This window comes from Sminthopsis crassicaudata, chromosome 6 (genome assembly GCF_048593235.1).
Source record: "Sminthopsis crassicaudata isolate SCR6 chromosome 6, ASM4859323v1, whole genome shotgun sequence".
Taxonomy (NCBI): Eukaryota; Metazoa; Chordata; class Mammalia; order Dasyuromorphia; family Dasyuridae; genus Sminthopsis; species Sminthopsis crassicaudata.
Window position 1 is genome coordinate 149,453,760 of NC_133622.1, and position 17,648 is coordinate 149,471,407.

General features: G+C 32.4%; 1 protein-coding gene across 3 annotated transcripts in view; it reads right to left on the bottom strand.

Annotated features, from left to right (window-relative positions):
* The window catches only part of PPP3CA (protein phosphatase 3 catalytic subunit alpha), a 336,565-nt gene that overhangs the window by 81,883 nt on the left and 237,034 nt on the right, over positions 1 to 17,648 (bottom strand). For all 3 annotated transcript variants that reach the window (XM_074276298.1, XM_074276299.1, XM_074276301.1), the window contains exon 4: positions 9,167 to 9,291. In XM_074276298.1, the coding sequence (XP_074132399.1) occupies positions 9,167 to 9,291 (125 nt within the window). The remainder of the gene's footprint in view (positions 1 to 9,166; positions 9,292 to 17,648) is intronic.

The window sequence follows — 17,648 nt, forward strand, 5'->3', positions numbered from 1 at the left end:
ATCTAAGTTATACTGTAACACATGAAAAATGTATGAGATTGCCTGTCATCTAGGGGAGGGAGTAGAGGGAGGGAGGGGAAAATTTGGAAAAATGAATACAAGGGAGAATATTATAAAAAAAATTACTCATGCATATATACTGTCAAAAATGTATAATTATAAAATTAATAAAAAAAAAAAAAAAAAAAAGGAAACTCCATCTCACAAATACATATCAGCAACTCATCAACAACTGGGTGTTTTCAGAGTTTTTGGTAGCACTGAAGATGTTAAATGACAGCCAAGGTAACATAGACATTAAGTGTCAGAGAGAGGGCTTACAACAAGTCTTCCTGGGCTCACAGTACACTACAATGAACTATCTCTGTTTGACGCCTCAATAGCATTTTGGGTAATAAAGTGTGTAAGGCAAATGATAACTAACTTTATGCTAAAATGACAATAACAACAACAATAATATAAACATCTAATTTAGAACAATCCAATCCAATCTCAATTTTGGGAGTTCATTTGCAAAAGAGAATAATTAATTGAAACAGTGTCCTGTCTATAAAGATTAATAATTTGTAACATAGAATATTCATGCATTGATTAGAAATAGTCATTATACAAACATATTATGATTAAACTCCCAATAGGAAATATAAATGACATGGAATGGATACATATATGTTTAATTCCATTGTATTACCTCTTACAGAGGAGAAATGGTTGAAATAATGATTATGGTTGACAATAAAAGGAGATAAACATGTTGAATTATGTCACTTGTCACTACTCATTGATCTCACTGTGAATTAATTTCACCATTTGTGACAAATGTGCAGTCTGCATAGCAAGTCCAAAGAGTCTGTATTTTGGTTAGCAGATACAGTTGCTGTAAATGCTGCTACATACAAATGATTCTTTTCATCTTAGTGGGCCACACCCTAATTTTGGTCTAAGCATCCTTCTGAATATCTGCTTGTATTGTGTCCTCCTGGGTATTTGTGCATATGTTTTAATAAAGATTTTAATGATATTTCACAGGATTTGTAGATCACATCTCAATATGGATATTTATAAGCTGTTATTAATATCAATGAGGAGAACTTTTGCAGTTCAAAATACCATATGCTGCAATTGTAAAACTCTAAACTAGGGGATTTAAATTAACTATTTTTTTTTATTTTGTGTTTAAATCTTAACAAAAACTCTGCTTTTTGTCATCTACTGACAAAACCCAAAGAGGAAAAAAAAATATATGGTTTGGTTTGAAATACCACAACTTCTTCTGAAGCTTAACTTGCAACCTCTCTCCCTGCTAAAACTCTGATTGGAGGCTTTTAAATTTTTTGTCAAATGTTATTAAAGAAATCACATTCTAAGCATCACATTTTCTTTTTTGCCATATGTTAAAAATTCACAGGCTGGTTTAACATCCTGTTTTGACATTATCATATGCCTTTATTACCTCTGGGCTTAATTACTGTAACACTTTCATAGCTGGTTTCCCAAAGTCTCACATGGAAATACACTTTTCAACTGTTCCTATATTGCCCATTAAAAAAAAAAAAATTCTGAGTAGACAACTCATATAACCTCTTCTTTATTATTATTTTTTGTTTCTTTTAATTGGAGAATTTAAAAATATATAACTTGCCATAAACATTTTTGCTTATGACATCATGAGGATTAAATTACTCTTTTTAAAATTTCATTTTTCTTCTTGTTAGTATCAAAATAAAATAAAACCATTTACCAAACATAGCCTAGAATCTCAAACACAACCAAGACTTCAGTAGTGGCATGTTAAGTCCTGGGCAAGAATAAGATTTACACGGTAGACATGTGCCAGAATTGCCAGAAGTCTCTCCTGACATCTGGTATGACTCTGTTGCTAGTGACAACTTTTTTTTTTTTTTTTTTCCGATGGACAGCTACTTTTCCATCTTGAGTTCTGACACTCCTACACGGTAAAACAAGCATTAATAAAATCTTGGGGATTTTCTGAATTTTGAGGAAAGGTTCTTGAATACAAGTATAATTTGGTCATTTTCAAAGTAGTAACGCCTTTCTATGAACATGAGTGGCCAAAAATGCGCAAGTATGAATGGGAAGTGATCTGCATGGTTAGAGGTAACAACTGTATTGATGAAGTCACACATCCACTGCAGAATAACAATTTTGATGTCTCCACCAGCCATTACAAAAGTGAAAGAATCATTACAATCATTACAAAAGTGAAAGAAAAAAAAAATCATTTGAGCAACTAAACAACTGAGTTGCCTAATTTTTTCACTGACTCAATTGGCTGTGCTGTTATCATACAGGTACAATCTAAGAGGCAGTGAATGGTTTTTCCTTGAAGAGAATTTAGATGTTATTAGGATAGACCACCCTATCCCCCTTTTTGTCTTAGTAGGAATCACATCCAGACAAATTTAGGTTGTAACTAAACACTGTTCTCTTCATTTCCAAATAAAAGTATATGATTTGAATATGGGTTGTTAGGTACATTAAACCAAATATTTTTTTTATTAATTTCATATATATATATATATATATATATATATATATATATATATATATATATATATATGTGTGTGTGTGTGTGTGTGTGTGTGTGTGTAACTTTACACTATTTTATCTTTCTTTAAATATTTTAAAATAATAATCTAAAATTTTATTTAACACATTTACTAATATTAATTGTACAATTGTTCATTGCTTTTGAATTGGGCAATTTAAAAAAAAGATGCGTTTCAAGTGGAAGAAAGATAGGAAGGGAAATGAAAAGGAGAAAGAAAAACTAAGAAATATAGGAACAAAAGGACTGTAGGATTATATTGTAGCCTCTGTACTTGCTGTGAGTATCTGGATGTTAGGTTAAAGGTAAAAAACAAAAGAGGACAATTTAATCCCTTCTTTGGCCCTTACCCTTAGAATATGGGCAGTAGTCTGTTCCAGATACTTCTTCCTTCCTCCCAACAAGGATAAATTAATCTCTAATCATTGCGCACAATCCTGGTGACTGAAAAGCTTTTGCCTTGACTCAGCTTTACCCACTCAGGGATGTTTATTAAAATTGATAAATTAATATTATTCTCTCTGCTCTGTTACTGTTTCTGAGGCATCATTTGAATCCAGATTTACCAGTGATTCACTGGGTAGGCTAAGAACAGTCTCTGTTTTTCTCCATACAACTCTCTATTCACAAATCTATAGTAAGATAGCATTACAGTAATAATTTAAAAATGAATTATGAACAAGTATAAAGAATAGAAATACTCAAGCATTCATCCATTTTAGTCACACCCCTTCTCAGAACCATTGCCTCTGGACTAGTCCCAAGGACACACCAATATGTGAACAATAACAAAACCTAACATTTCACATGGTACCTGGAGATTCACAAAGCATCTTAAAAATCTCTTATTTTATTCCCTCAACAACTCCAAGAGGTATGTTCAATCTCCCTTTCAAAGAAGAGGAAATCCAGACACTGAAACTGAGGCCAAAATTTAACTTAGGTCTTCCTGACTTTAGATTTATCAGGCCATCCAGCTTCTGCTTTAATTAAACTGAAAACAATCTGCCTCCCATTCCAACTCATGTGTTGGGCTTCTACCTCAGTTCAAATTTGAAAATGCTAGGGTTCCATCATCACCTTTTTATCTGGGCTGCTATGGGAGCAGGAAGGACTACCCATGGCCCTTCTGTCTCTTCTCTAATAGTTAGTTCCACTGTACCTGGGAGGAAACTTAGCCAAACTCCTCTCACTTGCCCATTTTTCTCTCTTGGACTTTTTTACCCATCATTTGAAATAGCTTCTATTCCAGTTTAAAAGCCTCTTCTAAAATTTAATCCCTCTTTAGAGGTCATAACCAACAGATATTTTATTCCCAACTTTAAATACTTTTGGAAGAAGGAAGAACATAAAACAATAAGGAAAGGATTATGGATTTAGGGTCAGACTTCATTGATTCTAACTCTTTCATTTGTAGATAAGGAAACTGAAGTTCTGAAAAATTAAATGACTTGTCCAAAGTTACACAAGCATCAGGTGGTAGTGATGAGAACTAGATAAGGGGTACCTAAATGAAACTAGGTTTAATTGAGGTCTAGTGGCAGGTTCGGGGTACAGGGAGTCAAATAGAGCTCCCCTTTGGATTTGGCGCAAGGATACAGAGTTAAATGAGGTCTAGTTGCAGCACAAGAGTCCCCTAAAGGGGATTTACAGATTCAAAAACCTAGATTGCTAAAAGAGGTTTATTATGGGGTTTGGAAGTAAAGTCTAGTTAATAAAGTTGAGGGTAGAGATAAAAGGACTCCAGAGCCTGAGCTCCAGTGGGCAGAAATCCTTGACATGGCCAGTGTAAGGATGCCATGTTTGGGACCTCTGCAAAGAGTGGACTCCAGTTTGGCTCTTTTTATAATAGAGGGGCTTTGGACAATCTGAAAGAGCTACTGGGTGGAGTCCCAGGTTGGTTTTGGGCTGGGTTTCAGCCAGGGTTAGAATTTGAATAGAATTCAATGGGTTTTTAGATAAGGATGAAAAGTGCTTGGGATGGGGTCCCTTCCCTGAGGCAGAGTCCAAAGAGATTTTAAGAGTTTGGGGGCTTCCTCATCAGTAGAAGTAGGTTTGAATGAAGTGTCTTTGACTTAAAATGCTATTAAGAAAAGATGTTTCTATTTAAATGATGAAAACACAATATTTTAACAAGGTTATCCCAAAATAACTCTCAATGCTCTGAAGACTAGAGGAAGTATAGCTGTGTTTCACTGATAGAGATGCCAGTCAATAAAAAAAAAAAAAAAAAAAAAGAATGGGAAACATGGCTTCTCAGAGATATTCCCTCACTTGGGAAGAATGGATAAAATCCAGTGGAAACAGAATAACAGAATCCTATGAGAACTAGCATAGCAGGTCTTTCTTTGTATCCCAGTCATTATCTTATTTTCCCCACATTATTTGTTGTGCTCATCTGCCTAATGTTCTACTTCAGAATCATAGAATATCACCTTCTACATCACATCCCATTCCAGTTTATGTGACTTCATAACTAATAAATAACACAACCTTGCCTGATTAAACATAAATGAAGCTTCTGGCTTAGTTTATATCCCTGAGAGCTAGAATCTGCCCAGAGCTTATAAAGGCTGCTACAAAATCAGCTTACTCTTAAGCCAAAGGCAAGTTAGTGACTGAAAGGATGAGAGTCAGTGAACTCCATTTAGAAATTTAAACAATCAAAGAGTAGATATGGGTGGAAACACCTCTATTTGCAATTAGGAACCAAACTAGAATACATACTCAAAGTGAAATGGATTAGGACACTTAAAATTAAAACCATTGCTACTACTACCACACATACTTATTCTAAGGAATAAAATCTCTCTTCAACTTCAAAACTTTAGTTTATTCTGGATGAGTCTTGATCTTGGCAAAAAAAAAGAAAGAAAGAAAGAAAGAAAAAAAATCAAAAAGTGTGGAGAATTTAGGGTACAGTGTTAAAACTTCCCCTCTATGATGATAGTCTGTCTCTGAGACTCATGCTCAAAAAACCCCCATGAAACAGGGTCTATAAGGGCTATCTGTGGCCATGAAACTAGGCTCTAAAATTCTAGGACAAATTCCATTCAAATTAAACCTCAAGTGTTTCTCTTCAAACCTTAGGAAAGCCAAATTGGAAAATCTAAAGCAACTTCAGGAAACCTCTGAGATTTGCTGCAAAATGAATCGAAAATATTATTGTCTACTCATAATCATCCAATTTGCCTATGAAAATATAAAGACAGAGGGCGGCAACTCATAATTTATTTAGGACAAAAGTTCCTGATAAGAATTTCTCAACACTATAAAAAATCCTAAAACTAGTACAAGTTAAAGTAAGCATATAGTAAATGGTTATTACATATCTTGCACATACATATGCATATATACATACAGAGAGAAAGAGAATATTGCATATAATCTGTATATTATATATATATAAATATATATATATACATATATATGCAAACACATATGTGTATAATATACATACAGAGAGAGCTGGTCATAATTGGGTTGTGCTCTTATTATTATCATTTTCTCATGTATCAGGTGTTAGCAGAGATATTGAAGAAGAAAGAAATGCTGCTGATGGCAAATAAGCCAACTAGCTAATTTACATTCTTTTAAACAGTTTAGGATGCTCAACAAAATTAAGAATAAGACTCAGATAAGACTGAGTACAGGAAATGACATGTTGAATGCAATGCCCACTGGCTACATGCAGCCCACAACACTCCCAAGTGTGATCCAAACCAGATTAAAATGTGAACTGGGAAATATTTAATGAAATAAATAAGAATATAAAAAACCCACAAACAATATTAACCTTTTTTATGTCAATATGAGACCTTGTAGGAATGTTTTAGTTTTAGTGGCTCTCCTCCTGCCAATGGAGGTGTCCATGGCCTTCTTAAATGTATTGATAATCAGACAGCTGGAAGAAAGTGTGTTCTTTCTGCATATTGGCAGCTCCTTTACAATGGATGTTAATTTTATTATTTTTCTTTTTATCCCTAATGCCTAGCTCGGGGTTTAGTAAGTAATAGGGTCTTAATGAATGCTTGTTGATTGTGTCCCTTCCTCTGGTATTTTTTGTCCTATGATAGGGCTTAATTCTATCCTAGCTAACTGAGGATTAATTTTCTAGAAAGGAAAAACAAAGTCCAACAAGATTAGAGTATCTTCAGAAAGTCTAGATTCCATCTCTGATAAAGGAGGAGATTCATTCAGGCCCTGAAGGCATGTTTCAGAGAACAGCCAACACTTCTAATCTAGGTCTTTGCTTTTCAGATGAATAAACTGAGGCTCAGAAAGATAAAAATGATTTCCTCTGGGCCAAATAATTTGAAGGTGACAGAATTGGAGTTGAAAAGCAATAGTTTGTATAAATCTCATTTAGGCCTCTACCAGCTTTCTCCCTGGGGCTGTATCCTTATCTCCTCACTTGAAACCCATGGTTTTTTTTGTTTTTTTTTTTTTTAAATGTGGGAATTTGTTTTTCTTGACTATATATTTCTTACAAGAATTTTCTTTTTCTTTTATCAATTGAAGGAGGAGGAGGAAAAAAAGAAATACTAATTAATTTTTTAAAAGTAATTTGTAAAAACTTTACAATGGATATTAATAATATTTTCAAATCAAAACCTTGCATGCTTGGCATACCAGTTTCACTTAAGAGCATGAAAACTTGTTGGTTCCACCCATTAGAAACAAATAATAGAATTACTTAACTTTCCCTTACATGCTTTGTCTCTTCATCAACCTGTACATTCCTTAAGGTACCACGTGTTGTATTTCATTGTACTGCTCCAACACCACAGTTCCTTGCACAATACCTTGTACACAGTAGCTGTTTCAACTAATTGCTTAACTGAGTGAATAGAATATTATTTCAGTTTTTTTTTTCTATTATAATTATTCATTTCTTCTAAGTACCTAATAGCCCAGTTAAGATGTGACCTCCAAAGGAGATTTTGAACAAACAACAAAAATGAATAAATAAGACTCCTAACAACAACAACATGGTAAAAATATAATATTAGTATAAAATTAATTTTTACTCCTGGTGAAAAATATCTTTTTTTTTTTTAAAGAAAATTAATCTCTTATGGTAGAACTTACATAAAGTTAAGTAATACGCTTGAATTAATATTAACTTTAAAGATGCCTTATATTCAAATGATTTCAAATAAAGTATTCAATCAAGGGTCATTAGGTAGGGATCTGTCTTCAAAGGTAGTTAAAATATTTCATTTTAGTGTTTTTTTTTTTTTAATACTCTAGTCCTGTGTTATCAAAATGAAATAGAAATAAATCTCTGTCTCTGCATTTTGGCATAGAAAACTGTAAATTAATATTATCTATATTGTCTTGGAATTATTATTTTTTTAAATTTTGCTAAGATTTCCCAATTATATTTTGATCTAGTTTTGTTCCACTGGAAGTTATTTGGATAGCTTACTACCTAAGAGTGAGTTTCATACCTCTGTTTATTAACAAATACTCCTAAAGACAAAAATATATCAACTATAAACTGTAAAAAAAAAATCACAAACTGTAAAGTGTAAACACATGTATAACTGTACTCTTCTTAGTGCATAAGATGGCCTATTGACCCAAAATTGACATACTTTAGGACTTATAATTACTTTACCAAACATGGGCTGCTAGACAACATTTTATCCAATCCTTTTATTTTACAGATGAAGAAACTGAAGCCAAAGGAATCTATGATTTGCCTAGTGTTACACAGGTAGTAAGCATCAGAGATAGCACTTAAAATAAGGTCGTGAGTACTATATTGCTTCTTTTAACAGAAATTCATGACTTCTGTAAACTATTGCATACTTAGGACATGGATGGAGGAGGTAAACTACTCACTGAAGCACTCCCACTGAATGAAGGCAAATGAAAATAAAAGAGCAAAAGCTGAGAGATTTTGTGAGATAATATTGAATCTTGAGCTTTTCTACTGCATTATGAGCTCCTTTAGGTCAGGGACTGCTTTTTGCTTCATTTTGTATATCCATTGTCTTAGCACAGTACTTGACACATAGTAGAAGCTTAATAAAATATTTATTGACTAACAAAATACTCACATAAGGATAAATAAAACTTTAAGATAGAGTCATTGCGAAGAATATAATATTAATTATAATTACTTTAGTAATTACATTATTATAGTATATTATATTTATTATATATAATGTATATTCTTATATAATTTGCAAATATAATATTATATACAATATAATATTGTAATATTATTGAGACTTCCAAATACATGTAAAGTAAGAATAGAAAAAAAATAACTTATTGAGAAGCAAATTACTCTTTAAGCAAAATTGAGACTGTATTTATAACAAAGGAGGAATGTCTTCTGCCCTTCCTTTAATGTGCTTTTACATTAGGGAACCAGTTGAGGTGAAGATCTGCAGGAAAGTTGAGATAAATCTCCTTTCTCAGTAGTTCTTTAGAAAGAATGCCAAAGGGAAAGCAGGCTTACCATGAAAACCTGTCATTTCAAGGTTAAGTGAACATTAGGTGAGATGAGGATCCCTCCCTTTTCTTGCTATGGGTAGTGCTGCCAGTTCTCTGGTCAAAGGAACAATGATAACTGGAACTTACTTCAATACTGAAGTACCCTCTGTCCACATAGTCCCCCAAGAAGAGGTATCGTGTGTTGGCCGGAGAGCCTCCCACTTCAAAGAGCTTCATCAAATCAAAAAATTGTCCATGGATGTCCCCACAAACTGAAAGAGACAGATTCAACCATAGTTAATGTCCATTCATCTATATGAAAACCAGAATATTTAATGTGTAAACTCCAATATCAAAAGGAACTTTTATGAAGACAAGTTAACTTAAATTCACTGATGAAACAAGCTAGGAAGAATGAATAGTTTAAAACATTCAATATTCCAGATAAACTGAATTCCTTGAGGGTCTTCTCATGCTCTGTTCCCTCTCTGGTTTCCCCATTCTTGTCCAGGCTTTCCCTCATTCCTAGAATTCAACCCATCTTCCCCATGCCCCTTGGAATCTAGTTCCCTTCAAAATTGGGTTTTGTCACATTCTTGCCTTTAATAATCCACTCAGCTGCGTAGTGCCATTTCACCTCAAGCCTTAAATTACTTTGCAATTACATTGCATATATCATGCATTTACTCATCCATGCACATTTTGCTTTATGTCATAAGATATAATTCACATTGAGAGAAGATTGATTTGTTTTTTCTTTGTATTTAACTACCATCCAGAACAAAGCAAGTATTTAATAGAAGCTTAATATGATTGATGGACAAAAGAATTGTGAGACCTCTTTAAAAATAGAAGTAATACACAATTATTAAAAAAAATATATCCTAAGAAAGTATTTAATTTGCACAGATGACTATGGATTAGGCACCATAATTTACATGTCTATGTTAGCTGGAAGAAGCTCATGCTTTAAGAGCATACAGTACTAACATAAATACCATATTATAAATTGATTCAATTATGTTCCATTTAATCACTCTTTACCCAAAACTTAAAATAATTCCTACATATACAAAGACATTTATTCTTGGCCTGTAGGAACTTATTGACAATGTGCTAATTAATTTTCAGAATGCATGAAATTATAACTTTCAGTTATAAATTTATATAACGGATAATATAATTTTAAAAGGACAACATATTGCTTGGAAGAAACATGTGCATATGTAATGAATTTAAAATTTGTATTAAGGAACACAAAGTCACTTTAAAAGGGAACATATTCTGAGAAATGGGGCAATCAAGAAAGCTTACATATGAAGAGATACTTAAATTGAGCTTTGAAGGAATCTAGGGATTTGAAGACCCAAAGATGAGAAGGGAATTTATTCCAGGCAGTAGATCACTTTGACAAAGGAGATTACAACAGGAGCAGAGACTTTTGCAAGAAATTTTTGTTCTGCCCACAAGCTGTCCAATCAGGGAGCAGAAACAGATGATGTTACTGATGAAATATAAACATGAAAATTGAAGAAAAATCAGTAAAGAGGAGTTTCAGGGTGATGAAAGGGGGAGCATGATGGTGGAATCAAATTGAACAATGAGGCTAGTGAGAAATGAGAACATGATAAGGAATTAATATGTAATCAGACCAGAAAGGCTGCAGAAGAATATAAATTTCAGTTTGAGGAATTTGTATTTTATTCTAGAGGTAAGAAAGGTATACGTAATTAGTGAATTTTGAGGAAGAGGATGTCATATTCAGATGTGTGTTTTGTTATTTTGGCTTCTCCAAGGCAAATGAATTGTAAAAGAGACAGTGGAGTCAGGGAGGCCAAACAGAAGATTACTGAAGTAGTCCAACCATGAAATGATGAGGTCCAGAACTAGACCATGTTTGTGATTGCAGGAATCCAGATGGATGCAAGAAATTGTGTGGAGATAGTTTGAAAAGACTTGTCAATCTGTTAAATGGTAAGAGAATGTTATTCCATAAAAGAAAATGATAGAAAATGCTGTTCAGATTTTGAAGCCAATATGAGAAGAAATGTTTTATTTCTAATTTTATTATTATTATTATAATCATATAAATGTGTTCTGACCTTACACTGTACCTCAGAGAAAACTGGCATTAAGTTTCTTGGAATGTGATGCAAATACATCATCAAATATGTTCTGTATCCAAGCCTACAATCTCAGACTTGTCAATTCTAAGCTTGGGAAACAATTCTAAGCTTGTTAAAGACAGTTGAAACTAAATGAAATCTTTTAATGTTAGCATGCTGTTAGAAATATTCTTATCCATTATATGCATTTAAAACTGAAAAACATAATTTCAGGCATTCTGGAAACTAATGAATATATCCTATGTGTCTCATTAAAAACAAAACAAAACAAAACAAAACAAAACAAAACAAAACACAAAACCATAATGATGGATAAATCTTGACAATAGGAAACATATAGGCATCAGTTCACATAATGACAATTCATGGTTTATATAATATATTGGAAACCGATTTTACCTAATATCAAAGTAATAGTAATTATAACATCTTCTTTTGGTAGTAATTATAATGTTACCATAATATTAGGTAGAAATAATATATAAATACATTATGCTGTTACTGTTCTAATGTAATACATGAATAATGTAATTAACTGACACATTGTTAGAATCTTCATGTAATCATAATAATTTGCTTCTCTATAGCTCATTGATGTTACAAAAGTGCTTTAATTGCCTTATCTCAGTTCATCACTCAATAATAACATTGTTTCTATGGAAGTAAATGCTTCTCCCCTATGTTCTAGCATCAGGTTTTCATGAAATCCAATTAATGAAATTAAGGATATATCTATAGTGATATATATATGTTATGCTAGTTTGATATTATTATGATATTTTACCTTTTGATACTATCCTAAACATTACTCAGTGTCATGAAGTTGCTAGAAAATTCAGTGGATAGCATGCTGGGCATGAAGTTAGAGAAACTTGTGTTCAAATCCAGCCTCAGACATTTACTAGTGACTCTAGGATATTCACTAAACCTCTGCCTTAATAGAAGGAAATAGCAAAGCACTCTAATATCTTTGGGGGGAAAGGAGGAGGAGAAACATGGACTATCCTATTTTCATGTACACTACACCTTTTTTTTTGACACTACATAAAGAGTTTTCATTTTTAAACAATATATTTCAATCAAGCAGTTTATAGTAAGTGGTATAAATATTCAACATGCTTTTAAAATCTCACTCTTAAAATTTACTTCCTTGAATTAAAGAGTGTAAGAATGTAAGAAAGAAAAAGAGGGAGACAGAGAGAGAGAGAGAGAGAGAGAGAGAGAGAGAGAGAGAGAGAGAGAGAGAGAGAGAGAGAGAGAGAGAGAGAGGGAAAGAATATTCTGGTTTTCTCCTATTCCTTGTTATACAAAGAGGTGCCAAGACCTGGAGGAGACTCTGGAGAATCTCCTTTACCATCCATGTTGCCTTTTCTTAAGCGTCCAAGAAGCAGCTAAATTTTAAAATTAATTGCTTTAATCTTAAAATTAATTGTTCCTCACAAATTTTGCTTTTATATTTCAATGTACAGCTCATTTTATTCTATGAATGGCCAGGAATATAAACATTGCAAATTTCTTTTATTCTCAGAAATATTATTTAAACCATTTATACCATTAACACACAATTATGATATGATCTGCAAGCCAATGCAAAACAATTATAACCAACTAACAGCTTCTAAATAATGTAAACATTAATCATATCTTACTATCCTTTATCAAAACATGATGGTATGTTATAGTCCATTCGAGAAAATGGGAAATTAAGGCCTTCTTCCTTAGTCTATAATAACTCTGTGATCAGAAATAACCTCTGTGATTTTCAGGCATACTGCAATTTTAGAACCAGCTTAATGATGTAAAAGCAACAAGATATAATAAATGGAAAACAAGATCCTGTATCTATTTGGATATTATTTCCTATGACATGATTCAATTTATAACGTGAGATGACCAGACTTTTGCAACAGTACTTCTGCAGTAAGTCATTATATTCTACAACTTTGAAGTAAAGACAAAATGCCACAGTTGCATATTAAAAACAAAAACAAACAATAAAAAAGTAAAACCTTCAAAACCAAAACAATAGCATAATGACCCCAAACACTCCAAAATGAAGAAAGAGTTCTTTGCTAGTCCTATTAAATAATTTCTAGTAGTCACTGCTGTTTCAATAATGGATGCCTTTATTAATATCATCACTCCCATATCACTGTGGGATAGACACAGAGACACACACATACACATCCCTCAATTTTGTCATCTGTAAAATGAGATAATAAGATAATTTAACATTTGATTCATTTTACATCAGTTTGGTCCTGAGCCAGAAAATATGCACATACACACACACACAGACACATATAATATATTATGCAATATGATTATGTAACATTAATAAACCATGGCATGATATTAATATATTTATGATTAGTGTGTTATATTTAATTACATAATAAAATAATATATGTAAATTCCTAAGCCAATCATGACATATACTAACAAACGAGATGAAATCAATTAACAGTGTCTAAATAATGCAAACATTAAACATATCTTACTATCCTTTGTCCAAGCAAGATGGCAAGATATGGTCCTAATTTTGAGAAAATGGGTCTTTTTCCTTAATGTATAAATTTATTATATTTACAGTATTCCAATATAATAATAATATAAATGTTTATGTAATTGCATTTATATATTTTATTATATACATTATACATTGGAGAAAAAAAGATGATACATTTGTGTATATATATATATTTGTAAATATGGGCATATATAAAATATATTATATATGTGGTGTATGCAGGCACATTATATATTATGGTTTCTTTTCTTAAATAGTTTTCCATTTGATTCTAGAATCAATTTGCTCTTGAACAAATAAGTTCTTCTTTATTTAAAGCACTGATTTCCAAGCATCATTAGGAAGTATCTTATTTATAAGCACCTTATATAAGCACATTTATTTTGAGAGTAATCATTCATTCAACAAATATTTGAGTACCTATCATGGATTCAGCCCAGGTTCAAGTTCTACTAAATGATATGAAATAACTATAGGACATAGTCTAATCATCCATTAAACTTAAAACTAGTTGGGAAAGACAAGATTAATAGCTGCATATATAATGATGTATAGTGTAAAATGAAGAAATGGCTAGTAGAGGGGAAAAACTCTGTTATAGCACAGGAGAGGGAGATAAATTAATTCATTCAGTAAATAGATAATGATAATGAAAAAAAAAAACACATTGAACAATTTCACAAATATAATCAGCTTTTCTCACTGCTCCATTTAATCACAATTCATTGTATCATGATCTTATATAGAGATTTTTTCATCCTTTTAAAATTGCTCTCTTATATACTCCCAGGGATTGATCAGAGCTGTTAAAAATACAATTTTATGTTAAGTACTTTTGGTATTAAGGAAGATAATTTATTCACTTATTGACACACTTAAATTATGTTGAAAATGTTTATGTCCATTAGTTACAATAGTTATTTTGCATAATATTTTCTCTGTCTTTCTGCCTATATATGTGAAGACATGTAACACACACATACAGTCACTAAAACATAGTGCTAGGGACAATGACTGGATTTGTCAATTCCTTAAATATATCAAATTCCTAGAAATCCCAAGTGAAGAAATCCCTCTAACAATGCAGGTGGCACCTTCTCTGTAATGTTTAATAGACTTAGAGGCTAGCCCAGAACACTAAGGGAAAAATGGCTTTCTCATAATCACATAGAAAGTTTATGTCATTAGTTGGACTTGTACCCAGTTTTTCTTAGAAGTGAAGCCTGATTATACACTGTCACCCAGGTAATCCATTTCATTAATATCACACGTGGAATCACATTATGGAATTAAGATGGAGTCACCTGTTATAAAAATGATTAAAATAAACATGTTTTGATACCCAATGGAATAATCTAGAAAATGTCAATACTTTATTTCTAAAAAACATTCTAAATAATTGGAAACTTCTTTTCCTTTCCTCTCCTCTCCTTTCTTTCTCATTTTCCTTTCTTTATTATATATGCAAATTAACATAATAACAATGAAAACTTCTTATAAATGTTTAGACAACTAATTTTGTAAACATGATCCAGAGATCACATTTAAATAGATCTATGGTATTAAAAGCAAATATTGGGAACACACATTTTAAAACTCTCAAGTGGATTTGTAATTTCATTGATTAGGTTGCTTTTGTCAATGATGAACCTCCATCTATGTCTATCTATGGTGTAGGAACTCTAACCATATTTTCCTAAAAGTTCAGCTCAGGGAACTAAATCAGCTAGAAGCCTTCTTTACCTCCTGTCATTAAAAGGATTAAAATGCTGCATTCTAATCTCCCATAAATCTTGAACTTTCTCCATAATAAATATCTACACTATAAGTGAAGTCCTTAATAGGACTAATGTATGGCACATGCATACATGGTCATCCACATATAAAGTGATGTGTAATCATGGAATGTGCTGCAGAGCTCATGCCTGTTAGAGTACAAAGTCATCTACACTTTTAATTGATATCATTGTGCTACTCTCTTTGGAGCTTGGTGCCCCCATCTTACTATGTACTAATATCCTCATTTTTTGGAGGGATTCAAGAAGAAGTTGGATATTCATTTGCAAGGGATCTTATCATAAAATTCCAGTTTTCTAGATTGTTTTTAAGATCCTTTCAAATATAATCTCAGAGTAGTACCTCCTAAGAAATCTTAGAAGTTATCTAGTCTAACTTGGTCTGCAATAAATAGTATCCTTAACAAATGGCTCTCTAGCCTATTTAAAAGTGACCCTTCATTTCTTTTTCTTTTTCTTTCTTTCTTTTTTTTTAAATTTTAAATCCATGAATGTAAAGTAGGTACATTCATGCATACCAGGTGCCAGCAAAGGGTTAACTTGTTACTAGAAAAAATTGTTAATAGTTACTAGTTACTAGAAAAAAAAAATCAGTGCTAGATCAAAATTGTGGAAGGTCATAGTAGCTAACCACTATGGTTCCCATGAACCTCAGATTCTATGAAAGAAAGACACTTTTTTAAAAAAAGAAAAATGTACTTTGTCAACACAAAAAGAGGCTAATTGGAAAATAAGATACAGCTCTATTTAAAAATTTTTCATAACTTTGACTATTAAAACATGTTGGTTTGTCTTTTTTGTTTTTAATTTATGTATGTTCAGACACACCACATGGGCAAGCAAAGACTTGTCCTTTGCAAATGAGTACTTTCTTTTTTCCTCTATTTTTTTTTCCCTCTCACTCCAATCTTTCAGTATACACAGTCTGTTCCAAAGGTCCCAGTGTAGTTTTAAACTGAAATGACAAGATGGCAAGTGGATAAAGTTCTGGGTTTGAAGATGGAAAGACCCATGTTTAAATCTGGCCCTACACTAGCTGTGGACTGTGGTCAAGTAACTTTGTTTGCCTTAGTTTCCTCATCTGTAAAAAGCTGGAGAAGAAAATTGAAAACCATTCCAATATATTTATGAAGAAAACCCCAATGGATTCACATAAATATAACTAAACTAACTGAACAACAACAAAGTTTTCTAAGCTGTTAAAACATAAAATTGCATTAAGATTTTTGGAACACCTGTATATATAACTCTTCAGGACAACCTCACTTTTGACCCCCAGTTAAGCCATTGCAGGTTCAAGTTTTTATGTATATTAGAATCCTCTCAAAGTTATAGCTCACAAGTCCCCAATGATTTATTATTCATCAGTATGACAGACCATATATAAATACTATATATCAATAGATTGCTTTTAATCAAAGTATTACAATTAATCAATGTAATATCCAGTCTCCTATAAATATTGAATTTACTTTATAATAAGTATTCACATACTAATTGGAAGAATTGTATACCTTTAAGAATTAAGTGGGGAATATGGGAAATATTTGGCCACATACACATGAAGTATATTCAAAATGCTTGACGAGGGCACATGTGGAAAGTCAACTAATGTCTCTGGGGGTATGAAGTTGCTGATATCTTCTATGTATGTTGTTGTGTCATTCTGAGTTGAATTTGCCCCTTCCTTATTCTTCCTCCCCCAACTCCCCTTCGAGGCATTGCTTTTTTGCTGGTTCCTTATACTCAAAACACTTTTTGTGGTTGTTACCTGTTAACTCCAACTCTTTTCAGGATTACCTAATGTCCTCGAAAACATTCATTAAGAATGTTATAATTCATGTTCTTTCAACATTTTTCTTTTGGCTTCCTTCACCATCTAATGATGGGAAGGAAGATATCAGGAATCTCTGTGGTTAACAAACCTCTCCTTTGAAAAAAAGAGGTCCTTTCAGTTTCTTCTATCAGCTTGCCTTTTCAGATTTCTGTGTGGTCCTCATCAGATAGAGCTATCTTCAGGGCCACCTGTAGTCCAGCCTTCAATCTTCTGGAGGCATTGTGATAAATAAAGCCTCTCACTGGCTTTCTCTAAAAACCAACTTTTCAACCAATTGTTCTGTTATCTTTTTATCTGGATCTCTAAAGTAATAGCTATGAAAATCTCTTCTCAGCCAGGT